The following is an 18,394-nucleotide window of genomic DNA, read 5'->3' as shown; positions in this document are numbered from 1 at the left end:
CTTGCTGATATTTATTTCCAAAGTACACTATGAATAGGCTCAAGCTTCATTTGTACTGTGGACATTTCAATAGCAACTTCATTTATTTCATATTTCAATCAAAACATACGCTAGGAAATTTCTACAATTTCTGTGGACAGCAGTTACTCATTATCTTTTCTTTACCCCATGGCTCCTGATAAGTTAGTAGCTTCAAAACCTTCAGAAGTGTCTGGCTTCGCAGTTAAATGTCAAACTGTACAAAGTGGTAGGTGTTTTGAAAGCTCCAGAAAATAAAATGATGCAAATTAATTTGTTTAAACAAATATCCTGTTCCATTCAGGGAACTATAGTTGACCTAGTGAGTGAGGAATGGGAAAGATATAAAAACATAACAAAGAACAATCAACAAGGATTTCAAAAGGGAAGATCGTGCTTGACCAACATTATTGAATTATTTGAAGTAGTAACAGAAAGAGTACAATGAGTAATGCAGGAGATGTAGTACTCATAGACTTCTCAAGAGGCCTTCAATAAGAAACCACATTGTAAAAGCATGTCATTGTAGTTGGAAGTATGTGGATCTGGATGAAATTTTAAAAATGGATAGCAAAGTGGCTATAATACAGGGACAAATATTACTCAGACTATTGGAAGTTGGGAAATGGGTGTATAACAGAAATTTTTCACAGGACCTTTGCTATAGAGGATTTGTGAAAATTATTTGGACATGGAAATCAGAAGTGCAACATCAAAAGTTTTGAATCACAACAAAGTGGGCAGTACCATTAATACTGAGGAGAACTGCGACAAAATAGAGCAAGATGTATGGAGAATGGATGTTTCAATGTCAAACATATTTCCATACAGATAAGTTTGCAATGTTTCAAGAAAAAAAGTAAAGCATTAACAAACTTGCACAATAAGTAGGTAAATGACTTGGTAGGAAGAATAAAGTGAAAGCTGACTTTTGGCAAAGAAGAGTCTGTGCTATACAGATTGCAAGTGGATAGGACTTGGAAGTACAAGTATTTAAATCATTAAAGAAGTGGGTCAAACAAAGCTGTAAAATGTACAAAGGAAGTATTAGAGTTTATTTACACAGGAGCAGAACTCAAAGGCATAGGTTTACTTAAAACATATATAATACATTGGTCTGATCACAAATAATACTCTGACTGCAGTTTTGGCCTCCATACTACAAAAAGGATATAAGAACACTGGAAAATATGCAAAGGTTGCCAAGGATAACACTGGGAATGATATGGTATAACTATCAACAAAGATTGAATAGGTAAATTTTTTTTCCCTAGAAATCAGGAGACTAAGATGTGGATTGTGCAGAACATGAGCATTGCTATAAGAAACAAAGCTTTTCGCATTGCAATCATTAGGACCAGGTTGCAAGAAACCAGACTTGATAAAGAAATTCCAATTCATACAGCATGGGAAAAAAAAGGTGTTGTCTGATGTCGTTTCAGATCTTTCTAAAAAAAGGATCACCGGACCTGAAACTTTAACTCTGATTTCTCCCTACAGATGCTGCAAGACCGATGAGTTTTTCCAGTAATTGTTTGTTTTTGTTTTTCTATTTAATAATTGTTGTTTAACAGCAGAATCACATCTAATGGTGGACATAGTGTTCTGAGGCTTGTGAGCATGAGCTGTTCAAGTACAACCAATATGCTCTCCATTGCATATTGTCAATGAACTGAATTATTTGATATGGTCAGCCAGACACTGAGATGTACAGCCTTCCTACCTAACTAGCACCACAATGGTACGGAAACTCATAGATCACAATTCTTATTTTTGTGGTTGGCAAAATGTCTTTTTCGTTTGATGGCAGCACCTTTTTAGTGGAGAAAATCACTTGCAGGTTTATTGCAAAGTAGCAACATCAGACAGCGACAGCAACATCAGACATTTCACCTGCTCACTTCACTTTTGAGACACTTTCCCTTTCCAGAGTAAATGGAGATGGACTAAGCACCATTCAGGGCCAAAACGTCTATACATGGACCCTGTCATGAATTTTCACAAAATAAATGGTCATTTGATTGGAGTTGCTCTTATCATGCAGGAAAGTTTTGCTTTGCCGTATCTCAGCATAGGTAGACAGGGTAGTTAAGAAGACATTTAGCATGCTTGCCTTCATTACTCAGAGTTTTGAGTATAGATGTCGGGGTGCCATGTTTAGGTTGTACAGAACATTGGTGAGGCCTCTTCTGTAAAACTGTGTGCAGTTCCGGTTGCCATTTTATAAGAAGGACATTATAACATTGGAGAGGGTTCAGAAAAGATTTACCAGGATGTTGGAGAGAATGAAAATAAAAGGTTATTAGAATAGGCTGGATACGCTGGGATGTTTTTCACTGAGGGAGGTTGAGGGACGACCCGACAGAAGTTTACAAAATCATGAGAGGCCTAGATAAGCTGAATAGTAAGGGTCTTTTCCCTAAAATGAGAGAGTTCAAAACTAGTGGGCATATTTTTAAGGAGAGAGGAGGAAGTTTTTAAAAAAAAACACACGAAGGGCAACTTTTTTACATAGTGAGTGCTTCGTGTGTGGAATGAAGTGGTGGATGCAGGTGCAGTTACATTTAAAAGACATTTGGATAAGTACATAAATATGAAAGATTTGGAGGGATAAGGACAGGTAGGTGGGACTAGTTTAGTTTGGGAACATGGTCACTGTGGACTAGTTGGCCTGAATGCTGGATGACTTTATCAATTTTACACAGGATGGCATTCAATAAGGAATTAAGGAAAAAATTCTTCAATTAGAGAGAGGAACTCAAAACACCATTACATGGTGAAGTAAATAGCATAGATACATTTAAGAGGAAGCCTTAGGAGAAAAAGGTAGACTGAGAATGAAATGAAGTAAATAGAGTAGAAGGTAGTTGTGAGGTGCATAAACATTGGCATTGCAATGGAAAGGTGAGACTAGAGCATGCTGGTTGTAGTTGTTTACTTCATTGGTACCTGGACAGTGTGAATGTGGCAATCTAAATAATGTCTAAAACAGTGACAATCAAACTCATTCCATCATGTATGAAGTTCTGAAAGTTAACCACAATTGCACTAAAACTTGAAGCCAGAACTCGCCAGAAATGAGCTCAGAAGAATTAGACAAATCTCTCATTGAGTAGTTAACAATTTTACATTTGAGTTGCCTACCATGCTTCAATTCAGAACAATCTGGGCTGAAAGAAAGATGATGAACCACAGAAAACTAACACAACAAAACTAATGCAAAACAGCAAATACATAGCCTGAATAGGAATGGCAAGTGGAAAGAACAAGACCAGTAAATGAGATGAGGTATCAGAAACATGAGAAAAGCAATCTTTTCAAAGTGTGCTGACTCTACATTTTTGTATTTACTTTATGCACGGGGATCCATGGTCTCTCAGAACTGTGTGGCTGCACAGCCAGCTGGAATATGGCAGGCTGGGACAAACAGACCATTCCTTTGCGCCGGTCCAAAGATGTGCAGGTTAGGTGGATTGGCCATGCTAAATTTCCCTGTAGTGTCCAGAGGTGTGCAGTTTGCAGTGTGAAGTGTGAATTTAGCCATGAGAAATGCAGAGCTATAAGGACAGGGAATGGAGGATGGGTGTGGGTGGGATGCTGTTTGGAGGATCAGTGTGGACTCAATGGACCAAATGGCCTGCTTCCACAGTCCTTAGTCCTTTAATGGCTGCAGATAAAACAATTCACCAACATGGGGAAATGAAATATTACCCCAGTTTTTGCTTGTCAATATTGATGTCCAAACACACATCACATGACTACAAACTTACATGGGAACCATTATTCCTAAATTGCAATACTATTCAGCTAATAATGCAGCAAAGAAAAAATAATAACTAAGGATAGGAGCAAGCACAAAATGAATGTTGTACTGAGTCTCTGTCTTCCAATGCCAAGGAGCATCACACATCATTTACATATCAGGAAGTAACCTTCATCACTAAAATGTACATAAATGTTTTACTCTTGACCAGCAAAGCTGTTTCACATGTAAGAAAGCATTACATACTATAATAAGCCATCTTTTGGCTAGTTTGAGATGCCCATTGGAACTTTTTAAAATTATATCTTGTAGAATTCTTTCTTGCTCTCAGTAATGCTCAAGAGTACTAGGTATTTCTTTCAGGTTACATATGGAAATTAATATCAAGAAATAAACAAAAATCTTAAACCTTCTTTCTACCATTCTTTCTGAATACTGACTTAAGATCGACACGTTAAGTTAAAGATTGATGGGCACAGAGAGAAATGGAGGGTAAGGAGAAATTGCCACAGTATTTTATTAGCAAATAATAGATGTACCCATACCACAGGACTGAAATATGATTCTTTAGTGAAAACTGCTTTATCTTGTGCTTTAAACCAACACTGCTACCTGTGATTCTGCTCTGGAGTATCTTAGTCTGTGGGTTTCTGCTCATATACTATCTTTAAGGCGGCTTGCTCATTTGCTCTGAGTGAGGCTCTTCAAACTCCTTTACACTCTTTATTTGCATTGCTACATGGTAGGTTATAGAGTTATATAGTCATACAGCATGGAAACAGACCCTTCAGTCCAACCAGCCCGTGCCAAACATAATCCCAAATTGAACTAGTCCTACCTGCCTGCTCCTGGGGCCCATATCCCTCCTAACCTTCCCTATTCATGTTTCCATCCAAATGTTTTTTAAACGTTGTAATTGTACCCACATCCACCACTTCCTCAGGAAGTTCATTCCACACACATACCACACTGGGTGAAAAATCTGCTTCATGTTCTTTTGGGGGGGGCAGATTTTTAAGGCGAGGGGAGAGAGATTTAGTCTTGAAATTCTCTTAAGTGTAGCTCACTAGTGTTGGGTCTAAGACATGTTCATTCTAGGCTGATATCTTCTTTCTTCCTGACATTGCTCCTACCTCATAAGCTACACCTTCATGATTTTCATCAATCTCGCCATATCTCATTCAATTTTCTGAACTAGCCTGATTGTGAGAGCCTTCTGGGAGACATTTTCTATATCACTTGGGTTTCAGAAATTGGTTTCATAAACCACTATAAAGCAGAATTTATTGATTCTTGAAGCAAACAATAAACAGAACAGGAATTTCCCAATATCACAATAGCTCAAATATTTCAAACTAAGAGGAATATAAGGTATTTGTATTTTCAATGGGACTTGTATTAAAAATAGTGGTTAATATTTGTCAAAATTTATTTTTAAAATTGTTAATTTTAGAACCACGTACTAATCGTGTAGATCCAAATCAAAGGTCATGACAAAAAAAAATCTGAAGATGTTGGAATACTGAAACAAGAACTGAAATTGCTGGAGAAACTCAGCAGATCTGGCAGCACCTGTAGAGAGAAAGCAGAGTTAACACTTTCGGTCCAATGACCTTTCTTCAGAAGTGGTCATGTCAATTCTTCAAACAGAACCCTGGCTGTAGGTCAGACAAATATAACTCATATTGGTAAAAGCCAACCTAAGGACTATTCCCACAAAGCTTTATTTGAAACAAAGCATGGTCAATGTAGTGTGGACACCCAGGAAGAGTGTTGCATACCTGGATGAAGGTGGATACTGGAGGAGTTCTCTGAAAAGATGAGCTAAAATAGGTTGCTGACTTTGCACATTATGCTAAGACAATGAAAATGCTGAGACTTTTTATTAACTCTGCTCAGTCTGTGGTTTGGAAAGGAAAAGTATCAAATAATGCAACCAAAAGACATTTTTGATAATGTCACTGAGATTCAGTAGCCAAGGGAAACGATAGGAGCTGAAAGCGTATGGCTTCCATTTGTATATGGAATTGTTCTCATTGAGCTCAAAAACCCTGAACTGAAGTATATACAGCATGTTACTGGTCAGTATTGGGAAGATGTAGGGAGGTGGGTAAGGACAAGAGGCTGACTGAGATTTGGCGATGTGGAGATGAGAGGAATGGGAACTGAGGCAGGGCAGAGGCAGCTCAAACTCTTTAAGGTGTGACTGACAGGCTATCCCTCATGTGACTGGAAAGAGGAAGCCAAACATAGACTTGAATAATTCTCCCTGAGAAGACTAAACGGTATTGTGGTGATAATCTGTAGCAGCAGTACTGAAAACACTGGTAGTGCCTGGATGAGAGAAGCTGCAGATCCAGATATTTTAATGAATCAATTAATAATTGGCAATGGTTGAATTTACGGTGGGCTGTTTAATGAGAACATTGCTGATTTATTTTTATTTACTTTTTCATGAGATGTGACCATCAATGGTTAAGCCAATACTTATTGGTTTATTCTAATTACTCATACAAACAAGAGTAGTGAGCTGTCTTTGGTTGCTGCTGCTCTTATGGTATAGGCACACCCTCAGAGCTGTTAGGGAGCGAATTCCTGGATTTTTGATGGAGCAACTGAAGGAGCAATGACAAACGTCCAAGTCAAGCTGATGTGTGAGTCTAGGGGAATTTGCAGGTGGTAGTGTTCACACATACCTACTGCCTTTGTCATTTTAAATTGTGGAGGTTGCCAGGTGTGAGTTTGCAAGGAGCTGTTGAAGGAGCCTTCACAAGTTGTTAGAATATTGTGGATTTCATCAGCTGCTGAAATGGAATTTCTCTTAACTGTCAAAATGTGAGTACAATTTTCCGAGCAGCTTCTTGTGTATAGATTGGCCTCAAGACCACTCAGTGAGATAGAAGTTTGTAATAAAATGAATTATTTTTCCATTTAGTCATTACGGAGCATCAAGCAGCCTTAAGGAAGGGCTGCATGCAGAATTGTAATAATGCTGTTTTGACACAGAATGGGATTCAACTGAGTGGCCTTTTCACTTACCTCCAATATACAATAAAGAATATCGTAACACCTGTAATACCTTTTATTTGTTAAAAAGCAAACATACATAGAGGATGGAACCAGAACCCAACTTTCATATTAATGAAAGATTCATACCCGCTCTGCCACAGATATTCACACCCCCACACTCACTCCACAGCTCTCTGACAGGTTTATCTACCAGACTGCATTACAATAGATGGCTAAGGATAGGGAGCAGGGCATCGCTGGTTAAATTCACTTTAGCATTTTAATTGTCTACTCACCCTATTTCCACTACAACTCAGACAGGATTAAACATGTTTTATTTGTTCAAAAACACCTTTAAGATAGATTCTAATTTTGATTCCTATGTTCAGCAATATTTACACACTTCCAATGCACTACTCTGAATCTTAATCTAGTAATGACAGTAAATTTATTGTGCCTGCAGCCCTGTATGCCCATAACTAATGTGCTAGGTTGGTTATACATTTACACTTTTAGCTAAACAGTGCAAATATTAGACCTTCATGAATTGAATTATTCATTCACTGTAAAGCTACTTGATTGAGTTTTTTGAAGAAGTAACAAAGAAGATTGATGAAGGCAGAGAGGGGGATTTGATCTAGATGGACTTCAGTAAGACATTCGACAAAGTTCCGCATGGTAGACTAGTTAACAAGGTTAGATCATTTGGAATACAGGAAGAACTAGCTATTTGGATTCAGAACGTTCTCCAAGGTAGGAGTCAGAGGGTGGTGCTGGAGGGCTGCTTTTCAGACTGGAGGCCTGTGACCAGCAGTGTGCCACATGGATCAGTGCTGGGTCCACTCTCTTTGTTATTAAACAAATTATTTGGATGTGAATATTGGAGGCATAGTGAGTAAGTTTGCAAATGAGACCAAAATTGGTGGTGTAGTGGACTGAGAAGAAGGTTACCTCAGAGTACAATGGGACCTTGGTCAGACGGGCCAATGGGCCGAGATGTAGCAAATGTGAGGTGCTACATTTTGAAAAGGCAAATCAGGGCAGGACTTATACACTTAATGGTAAGGTAGTGTTGCTCGAAAAGAGACCTTGGAATGCAGGTTCATAGTCTTGAAAGTAGATTCATAGGTGGATAGGATAGTGAAGGCGGCATTCGGTATGCTTTCCTTTATTGGTCAGAGTATTGAGTATAGGAGTCGGGAGGTCATGTTGCAGCTAGACCATTTTTAGAATACTGCATTGAATTCTGGTCTCCAGCTAAAGGAAGGATGTTGTGAAACTTGAAAGATTTACAAGTATGTTGCCAGGGTTGGAGAATTTGAGTTATAGGGACAGGCTGAATAGGTTGGGGCTGTTTTCTCTGGAGCGTTGGAGGCTGAGGGGGGTGTCCTTATAGAAATTTATAAAATCATGAGGGGTATGGATAGGCTCAATAACCAAGATCTTTTCCCTGGGTTGGGGGAGTCCAGAACTAGAGGGCATAGGTTTAGGGTGAGGGGGAAAAGATTTAAAAGGGATCTAAGGGGCAACCTTTTCACACAAAGGGTGGTACATGTGTGGAGTGAACTGCCAGAGGAAGTGGTGGGAGACTGGCACAACTGTAACATTTAAAAGGCGTTTGGCTGGGTATATGAATAGGAAGGGTGTAAAGGGATATGGGCTAAATGCTGGTAAATGGGACTAAATTGGCTTAATATATTCGATCAGCATGGATGAGCTGGAACGAAGTGTCTGTTTCCGTGCTGTGCAGCTTTATGACTTTATAACACAGGAATAATAAATTCAAACAAAGAATGGCTAAATACAACAATAGCTACCACAGATAGTGTTTAATCACAATATTTTTCTTTTAGTAGAGGAGAGTTAGTGTGGTACACAGGGAAATTATATGATAACAAGAATGAATGAATGGAAGTAATACTTTGTCCAATAGCAGCTGAAGGATTTTAACTGAACATACATTCGAAGGGAGAACATCTTTAAGCCACTAAGTTCAACTGGAACAGCAACAGCCAGAGGATTCCATAATGTAGGAATGTTTGTGTTGAAGGTTGGCAGGAGGAGAGATGCCCTGTTCTGTGAGGAGGCCAAAAGACCAGTTCACAGCCTCACCTCATACTATGTCACACTGTGGAGTGTCAGGTATTAAAAGCACCTTACCATTCATTTGCATGTATTCCAAGCTACTAATAATAGTGGAATTACTGTTCTTATATAGTATCCATTGAAGTAGCATTGACAGCAAAACAGCCATTTCAAACCAACAAAATCCAAACAGAAAGTAATTAGAAAACTGGATTGAATTACCAAGGTTCTGAGAGTCAGATTACAAGGATGGTATCTGACTCACAGGTGACAAGCTTATTTGGAATGCCTTTGCTATCCCTGAGCAGCTGAAGTTAATAAAGATTCGGAGATGCCGGTGTTGGACTGGGGTGTACAAAGTTAAAAATCACACAACACCAGGTTATAGTCCAACAGGTTTAATTGGAAGCACACTAGCTTTCGGAGCGCCGCTCCTTCATCAGGTGATTGTCACCTGATGAAGGAGCGTCGCTCCGAAAGCTAGTGCTTCCAATTAAACCTGTTGGACTATAACTTGGTGTTGTGTGATTTTTAACGAAGTTAGTAAAGATGGTGTTACTAATTGTCATCTGGTGTACAGGGTTCCAAGCGTTGAGCTAGCTTATTGCAGCCAAGGTGAAAAATTCTACAATTTTCCTGTTTGTCTAGTTTTGAGGATAAAGAACACACAGACTTGCTGCTCTGAGGAACTTGCTACAATCCTTCCTGAAAGGCTGCAGGTTGGAAAGCAAACAGCCTTTGAGTTTTTTGCAAGGGAGGCATGACAACTTGTAACCTACCAGCCATGCAGATCAAGGGTGACAATGTAAAAACTTGGTGCATGCTCCCCCACTTCCATTCCCCATTACAGCTGGATATGGGTCTGCAAGGGTTAATATTTGATAGCGTGTAATAAGCATCACCCATTACAATGATGTCACGGCGAGTCTGAGAGAAGATAGTGTCCTGTCAATACACAGTGCATCATCAATGACATAAATTCAATAAATTACATTTTATCTACTCTTTGTTCGACCAGAAAGTGTCTATTCTCAAGCACACTAATCCCCGTAAATCCCAGAAAACCCACACATATAATAAATTTCCACCACGTATATAATGACAACAATGGAGCAACTCGGTCCCAAGCCATTGTCTGCACCTCCAGATTGCCTGCAGTCTCTGAACTCAACAGGAGGCTCCAGCAGCATTGTTTTGTTGAGAATACGGTACCAATAGCCTACGCAGCTTCAAGGTAGGCCATACCTTAATGGCAATTTACACAAAAATATTGCTGCAATGTAAATTAGCATGAAATGAACACAAGGGGAAAAAGAGGATTCCATAATGGTAGGAATGCTTATGTTGAAGGTTGGCAGGAGGAGAGATGCCCTGTTCTGTGAGGAGGCCAAAAGATCAGTTCACAGCCTCACCTCAGACACGTCAGTGCATGAAGACACCTTCAGAGTTAATAACCCGGCAGCTGTGGAAAAGTAGTTCAATTGCCTTCAGGTGAGTGGACAATGTCAGTGAATGTCTCTTCATAAGACATCTACTCACCTTTTTATCCATGATGTGGAGGTGCCAGTGTTGGTCTGGGGTGGACAAAGTCAGAAGTCTCACGACACCAGGTTATAGTTCAACAGGTTTATTTGAAATCACAAGTTTTAGGAGCACAGCTCCTTCAACAGGTGAAGTAGGGGGAAGCACACAGGCACAAAATTTATATGCAGAGAGATAATGACAAGCTAATTCCAGGTAAGGAAGAGTGCCAAATAATAAATACAATGGTGTGAGTGGAGCGTCGACAGGCTGAAGAACAAGTCTTTGCAGGTGATCAGAAGTGTCAAAAGGTGTGAGTAAAGTATCAACAGCTGAACAAGTGAAGGGATGACCTATAATCCAACCAAACGTACAGAGAAAATCAAAAATAGGATGGTCCTGGAGACAAACCAAATGGCTGGAATAACATGATAGATATGAGTCGCCTGATGAGGGTCTAACAAAAGTAACAAGTAATCCAAAACTGTACAAACTAATTAAGGTAGAGAGATCATAGCAATTTATCAAAGTGCTGGTGCCAAAACAGTACAGTAAGGAAGACTTTACGGATACAGAACAGTGTGGTGGGGCCATATGTAGCATGACAAGAACCCAACACAGTTGAGGCCATCTTCATGGGGCAGAACTTGGCTTTCTGTTTCTGCTCGGCAGCTCTGCATTGTTGTGTATCTTGGAGGACCCGAAGATCAGAAGCCGGATATCCTTGGCGGCTGAAGTGCTCCGAAACTGGGAGGGAACATTCTTGTTTGGCGATTGTTGCGCAGTGTCAGTTCATCAATTGTCGTAGCATCTGCTTGGTCTTGCTGATATACCATACCTCGGGGCATCTTGCCTGCAGTGTATGAGATAAACAATGTTGGCCAAGTCACATGAAGACCTGCTGTGTACTTGGTGGGTGTTGTTCCCACATGTAATGGTAGTACCCGTGTCGATGATCTAACACGTCTGGCAGAGATGGCAGTGGCAGAGTTGTGGGGTTTTGTGGTCACTGATCTCCTGAAGGCCGTGAACGATGGTCTGTTTGAGGTTAGGCAACTGTTTGAAGGCTAGGAGGAAGTGAGGACTGCAGATGCTGGAAATCAGAGTCAAAGAGTGTGGTGCTGGAAAAGCACAGCCGGTCAGGCAGCATCCAAGGAGCAGGAGAATCGACATTTTGAGCATAAGCCCTTCATCAGGAAGGAGGCCTCATTCCCGATGAAGGGCTATGCCCGAAATGTTGACTTTCCTGCTCCTTGGATTCTGCCTGACCAGCTGTGCTTTTCCAGCATCACACCCTTCGATGCTGTTTGAAGGCGAGAAGTAGGGGCAGAGGGATGGCCTTGATCAATTACCTTGCTATTATCTCTCTGCACATAAATTCTGTGTCTGTGTACTTCCCGCCACTTCACCTGATGAAAGAGCAGTGCTCTGAAAGCTTACAATTGCAAGTAAACCTGTTGGACTATAACCTGGTGTCATGTGTCTTCTGACTTTGTCCACCTCTACATCACAAACTTTCGTGCTGCTCAATACATTACAGGACCAGTCACTCCAGTAGGAGCACTCCCTGATACTCAGGACTGACTCCTTCATCCAGTCACGTAAACAATCAAAGCAGCAAGCCTCACACTCACCTCTTGTTCAGTTGCAGAAGGTACATCACCCAATTACTGTGCAATGCACTCCCTGACCTTCTTCTCTTTCTCTTGCAGGAGAATAGGAGAAGGCAGAGCTGAGTCTGCATCTCCAGAGGCCGATGAAAGAGTTGCTGCCCACATCATGGGGAAACATACTTTACACAGCTAATGGGTAGGATCTGGAGTACACTGCCTGGGATTGTGTTTGAGGAAAATTAAAACATGGTATTCAAAACGAAATTGGATAATTTCTGAAGCAAAAAGATTTGCAGGTCCAAAGGAAAAGGCAAGGTATTTGGTCACTTGAGCAGCTCTTACTAGAAGCTAGTACAGACAGGCTGTAATCATTGCATGATTCTATCATGGTGCTGTCTGTGACAGAACCTATAAGCATCCAAAAATTGCTGTGAACATTAACAATGATGGCAGGATCTTGTCTTGTGTTCACTGTGAACTAGTGGCCAGCTTCATCCCGCTATCTGACATGATCAACAAGTTGCTGATGAAGAATCCATGGACCTCTGGCTTCCCAACCAACCACCCTCCAATAAGACCTTCTCCTTCCGAGTGCCAGATTTCAGACACCCAAGAACTGCCAACTGCCCAACACAGCAGCCCAATGAGAGAGAGAGACAGAGAGAGAGAGAGAGAGACAGAGACACAGAGAGAGAGAGAGACAGAGTGAGAGAGTCATAGAGATGTACAGCATGGAAACAGATTTTCCGGTCCAACCCGTCCATGCTGACCAGATATCCCAACCCAATCTAGTCCCACTTGCTGCCACCCAGCCCAATTCCCTCCTAACCCTTCTTATTCATATACCCATCCAAATGCCTTTTAAATGTTGCAATTGCACCAGCCTCCACTACTTCCTCTGGCAGCTCATTCCATACACGCACGCACCCTCTGCGTGAAAAAGTTGCCCCTTAGATCCCTTTTACATCTTTCCCCTGACCTTAAACCTATGCCCTCTAGGTCTGGACACCCCCACCACAAGAAAAAGACTTTGTCTATTTATCCTATCTATGCCCCTCATAATTTTGTAAATCTCTATAAGGTCACTCCTCAGCCTACGATGCTCCAGGGAAAACAGCCCCAGCCTGTTCAGCCTCTCCCCATAGCTCAAATCCTCCGACCCTGGCAACATCCTTGTAAATCTTTTCTGAACCCTTTCAAGTTTCACAACATCTTTCTGATAGGAAGGAGACCAGAAGCTCTACAGATCTGACACTCACACAGATCAGTTCAGATACTGCCATTGAATATACCTTGGAGGCTAATATAGAGTTTTTTGCCCCAGCTGACTGCATGGCTATGACCCAGATGAGTTCTGCTCCAGGAGATTCAGATGAAGACTTCAATAGGGAGTCAAAGGGGAAGCACTGATGGGCATACAACCAAGATGCTGCGGCATTGGCTTGCCAAATAGATGGCATTCTGTCACTGCTAAGGAGCATGGAGGATCTGATTCTAACTTGCCTTCTTCACAACCTTTGCTCCATGTCCCAAAAAACCAAAGTCACTGTCAGTGTTAACCCTCTGTTGCAGCCATTGTATGGATAGATCAACTTGTTCTGTGCATCCTCCCCCCACCACATCACCCAATCCCATGAAGTTCCAACAATACTGTACACTCTGACAGTTTCAGGGGATGTCAATAGAAGAGAAAACTGACCAAAAACAATTATTTTACTTCCACAACCTGGATTTGAATCCACCTGACAGGATGAAGTGATCTCGATCAATTTTACTTCACTTTCAACTAAACAGGAGCCAACAACATAAAAGTACAATTCTCATTAAAATGTGGAAAATGTAGAAATAAACATTAATCGAACAGGGATACTGCTTTGAACTTACGATTATTTAAGTTAGCTGAGTGAGGGAAAGTATAGGAAGTTTTCCACAGTAGGTTTGATAGGACTTGAGCTGAACAACACGGATGTTGACAAAATATGTTAAAATATTCAATTCTTCAATAATGGAAGATGAAGACCATAAAGTCCAAAATACAAATTTTAAAGGATTTTACATAGGTTGTAAGAGTTGAGAAAATGCCAAGAAAATTTATACCTAGCCGAGGCTCCACAGTTCGGTTGGCAAGTTCATCAACGAACACAAATCGTCCACCACCAAAGTCAGTCCTGTAGTCAGAGAGGTACAGTAGTGAAGTGTAGTCAAATGATCCATATGTCACCTGGGAAAAACACCAGAACAACTCATCAAATCTCAGTCCTGTTTGAATTCCTGGGAAGAAAACATCATTTAGCATTATCCGGTGTAATGAGTTGGAAGTGTTTTCAGCTCATCTGTCAAACTGTCAACAAACTGTGTGCAACAGCATAAATGTTCATCCCCTGCAATGTGATAGTCATAATATGAACATACTTTTTTATAAAACTGTTTGCAGTAAAATAACCTTTTGAAGAATTGCCCAGGTATAGACTGAACTGTCATTCGTCATTTCACTGCTGCTTATAGGATTTTACTGAGTGAAATCTGCCCTTCAGCATTGGTCCACTTTACAAGAACTACTGTGGAGCATTTTGAGGCACCTAGGTCTTTCCAGTTTATTAGACAAGCAATTTAATGTAATATGAATGCACGTTCTTCTTTGTACATTATCGGCATTAGTTGAACCTTAACATGTAGCAGTTGTAGAACTGGTATGGTCAGGTAACCATGTTTTCAATTTTTGAGTGTAAAAGATGTGTGCAATATAGGGAAACAATACTTCAATATTCCTTTAATATATTTGATATTACACAATAAAAACAAAATCAGCCTGGAAAGAATGCTTTAAGAACTGCAATATTATGAACTGAATGATTATTGCAGAGTTATGGACCAGACCAAACGCCCTCAAAATACATAAAGAAGATCGCCGTGACCATAACTCTTTCTTATTTTAAAGGCAAGTGTCAGGCATGGCATTCCAGATGCAATTGATTGGTCAAATTACCAGTCTGGAAGTATAACACACTTTATTCATACATTATAGTTAAAATACAACAAAAGAAAGAGTTGGATTAACTTAACTCTACTAGAAAACTTAATAGAATAGCAGATTATTTAACTACTAAACAGTAACTGTTTCAATATAGTAACCTTCCTTAAATACACCTTTGACAAAGGCAAATTTAGTAAAATAGACCGTCTCACATGTAATTCTCAAGTCCAGAAGGAAAAACATCAAGTGAAAACTCAGACAGTAGCAGGAAGAGATGCCCGGCAGCTTCCAAACCCAGCTTCAAGACCATGGCATCTGCTACTGAAAAACTAAAACTAAAAATCCTGGTTCTGTGGGAGCTTGACCCCACCCATTCAGGCTGCTTCTATTGTTCTGATTTAGAAAGCACCCCAGGGCCTCACAAGCTTATGTTCTTTCAAGCAGACTGCCCAGTGCCTCTGTCCCAATCCTTCTTCATTTAAAAAAAACACAGAAAAAATATACCTCTTAAAGCCATTGTATCGTCACATGCAGTCTTGTCAAATTCCTCTGTCTGTTTTTCTGGCAGATACACTGAGTTATTAATTTAGAGCCTTCCTTCCTTTTACTTCTTTTTATTAAATGAAGATAATAAAATGATTTATTCCAATTGAGGTTATGACAGCACACTGATAACATCAGAGATAAACACATCACTAAAATCAGTGATCTTTTACATAAGAGCACAGCTGTGGGACTCTAGAAAATAGCAGTAGAGATACAAACCTAAATGAACATCCAAAAAAGTGACGGAGAGCACTGTTGGCAGTACTAACAGCTGCAACCTCTCAATAACAACCAGCTCAATGATGTGCTTGTGGCCTGCCAGGAACCACCAGCTCTAAACCTCATTATAAGTTTGTTCAAACATGGACGAATGAGCTCATGTCCAGAGGAGAGGGGAGAGTGACAGCCCTTGATATCAAGGAAGTGTTCACTTGGATGTGGTATGAAGGATTTCATCAAAATTGAAATCAGTGGGAAGCAGGGAAGATTTTCTACACACTAGAGTCATACCTGGCACAAAGAATGACAGTTGCAGTCATTGGAGACCAGTCATCTCTGCTCCAGGACATTGCTGCAGGATTTACTCGGGATATTGTTTGAAGCCTAGCCATCTCCAGTTGCTTCATCAATGATTTTTCCACCATCAAAAAGTCAGAAACAGAGATGTTTGCTGATGATTTCACAATGTTCAGCACCGTTTGCAGTTCTTTAGATTCTGAAACAGTTCTTGTCCACATGCAGCGATACTTGGATGATATTCAGGTATGTGTTGATGAGTCACAAGTAACATTTGAATGACAACTGCCAGGCAATGACTATTTCCAACAAGAGAGAGGCTAACCACCTCTCCTTGATATCCATCAGGATTACCATCACGTAATATCCTACTATCAACACCCTGGGATTACCATTGAGCAGAAACTGAACTGGACCAACCAAATAAATACTGGGCTACAAGAGCAAATCTGAAGCTGGGAATTCTGCACCACATCCTGAATACTAAAAAATCCATTCCCCATGGATAAAGCACAAGTCAGGGTAACTCCCAACAACATCTAAGAAAATAATAGACTGCTTGATCATCAAACTATTCACCACATGAAACTTTCACTTCTGCCACACTGGCACCATTAGCTCCAGTTTCTACAAGATCCAAGTGGCAACTTGTCAAGTCTTCTTCAAGATTGCCTTCCAAACCCATAAACTTTACCATCTTGAAGAATAAGGGTAGATGTTGTATGTGAACACTGCGACCTGCAATTTCTTCTCCAAGTTATACACCATCCTGATTTCGGACTATATTGCTGTTGTTCTTTCATAGTCTCTGAGTCAAATCCTTGAACTCGAATAACTCTGTGGGTGCACATACACTACATGGTCTGCAGTTGTTCAAGAAGGCAGTTTGTTGCCTTCTCCTGAAGGGCAAATAAACATGGACAATAAATGCAGGTCTCACCCAGGACACTCCCATCCCATAAATAAAACTTTATAAAACAAGCTACAGTCTGTTCAATAAAACCCTCCCTTGCATCTCAGATTTTTGAATTCAGGTTTGACCTGTTTTTAAGTTTCATGTTCAGAAACAATGCATCACTCTCACCTTTGCCTAGACAGAAAATACATTTCTTTGACTTCAAAGCATCTCTGATTCAAATGCTTCTGAAATTGGATCACAAATTTCCCTCTCTGAAATATGAGAATTCTATAAAGAATTCATTTTCATTTGCCTTTAGAATCAATGTAGAAAGGGTTTTATCTGTTTTGTAGAAATGAGGAACAGAGAAAGATAAGCATCAAAAGCATTAGAAACAAGAATGGCCCATGGCAGTAGCAAATGGATTTCATGCTGGGAAGTCAGCTGTGTGCAAAAAAAAAAGCAGGAATATTTACCCAAAGATAACAATCTGTTAGAGCTTTGGCAAACTTACAAAAATGTCAAATTTGCAATCATGAAGAACACGTTAGGACGCAATGGAGCAAACTAAAGAATAAAACATGCTTGAACCATTTTTTTGAAGGAGCAACAAGGTTCTACTCACTGTTTCCTGAATGAGAGATTGGAAGAAGACAGTTGAGAGGAAGAGACATTTAAAAGGAAACAGCTGGTGCCCAAGCAGATGTGCCATTAGTGACTCATTTCAATATGTTCAACACAGTTGTGCAATCCCAACAGTTAAAATTCCTGCATTGATAAGGGAATCAAGGGCTAAACATTCACATAAAATACACATCCTTAAAAGAAAAGGAAATCTTATATTTTCAACACATCTCTCAATAACATCTAAAAACATTTCAAAACAATTAATTCGTAATGTAGTGACTTCATGTAATGAAACAGACAGAGCCGCAAACAGCAATAAGATAAATGATCACTTAATCTGTTTTGAGAAAGGGATAATCCAAGGCAGTTTCAGTTCCTCCTTTATGAAAAAAATATAACTTTAGTTAATTTTAAGTATGATTTGAAAGAACTCCAACAATTTGCAAGTTTTGAAAAACAAACTTGGTATCAGTGCCAACTTCCTGATTTACCTTGCATTCTCTCCTACTACTGTCAACCTGGATGTGGTTCTGCAGGATTGATCAGAACTGTTAGGGAACTTCTCAGTTTAAAATACCTCTCCATGTTTTTGAGGTTCATTGTGTTCATTTCTCTGCAACTACTTCAAACAAGGTTTAGGGATAATATTTAATAAAGCATTGTGAAAAAAGAGGCAGAAGAACCCTGCAATTTTGCTTATATCAAAATTAAAAATACATTACTTTTCTAGCATAAGATAACATAGTTTAACATCAATTCCTGGTATTTTAGCCAGTTTTAGCACCTTTTTCTTGTTATCTTTTGATATACAACACTACATGATA

General features: G+C 39.9%; 1 protein-coding gene across 2 annotated transcripts in view; it reads right to left on the bottom strand.

Moving 5' to 3' along the window:
• ogfod3 (2-oxoglutarate and iron dependent oxygenase domain containing 3) overlaps positions 1 to 18,394 on the bottom strand; it is a 145,292-nt gene that overhangs the window by 26,295 nt on the left and 100,603 nt on the right. Inside the window, exons 8-9 of one of the 2 annotated variants that reach the window (XM_043714604.2) lie at positions 14,107 to 14,230; positions 9,404 to 11,249 (exon numbers count right to left, since the gene is read on the bottom strand). In XM_043714604.2, the coding sequence (XP_043570539.1) occupies positions 11,104 to 11,249; positions 14,107 to 14,230 (270 nt within the window). In that variant the 3' untranslated portion in view covers positions 9,404 to 11,103. Of the gene's footprint in view, positions 1 to 9,403; positions 11,250 to 14,106; positions 14,231 to 18,394 lie in introns of those variants that run through there. The other variant, XM_043714605.2, reaches the window with a different exon arrangement.

The sequence above is a fragment of the Chiloscyllium plagiosum genome, unplaced genomic scaffold (assembly GCF_037043375.1).
Source record: "Chiloscyllium plagiosum isolate Xiang-an unplaced genomic scaffold, Cpla_swu_hap1 HiC_scaffold_25, whole genome shotgun sequence".
NCBI lineage: Eukaryota > Metazoa > Chordata > Chondrichthyes > Orectolobiformes > Hemiscylliidae > Chiloscyllium > Chiloscyllium plagiosum.
This window is presented reverse-complemented; position numbering and strand designations above follow the sequence as displayed.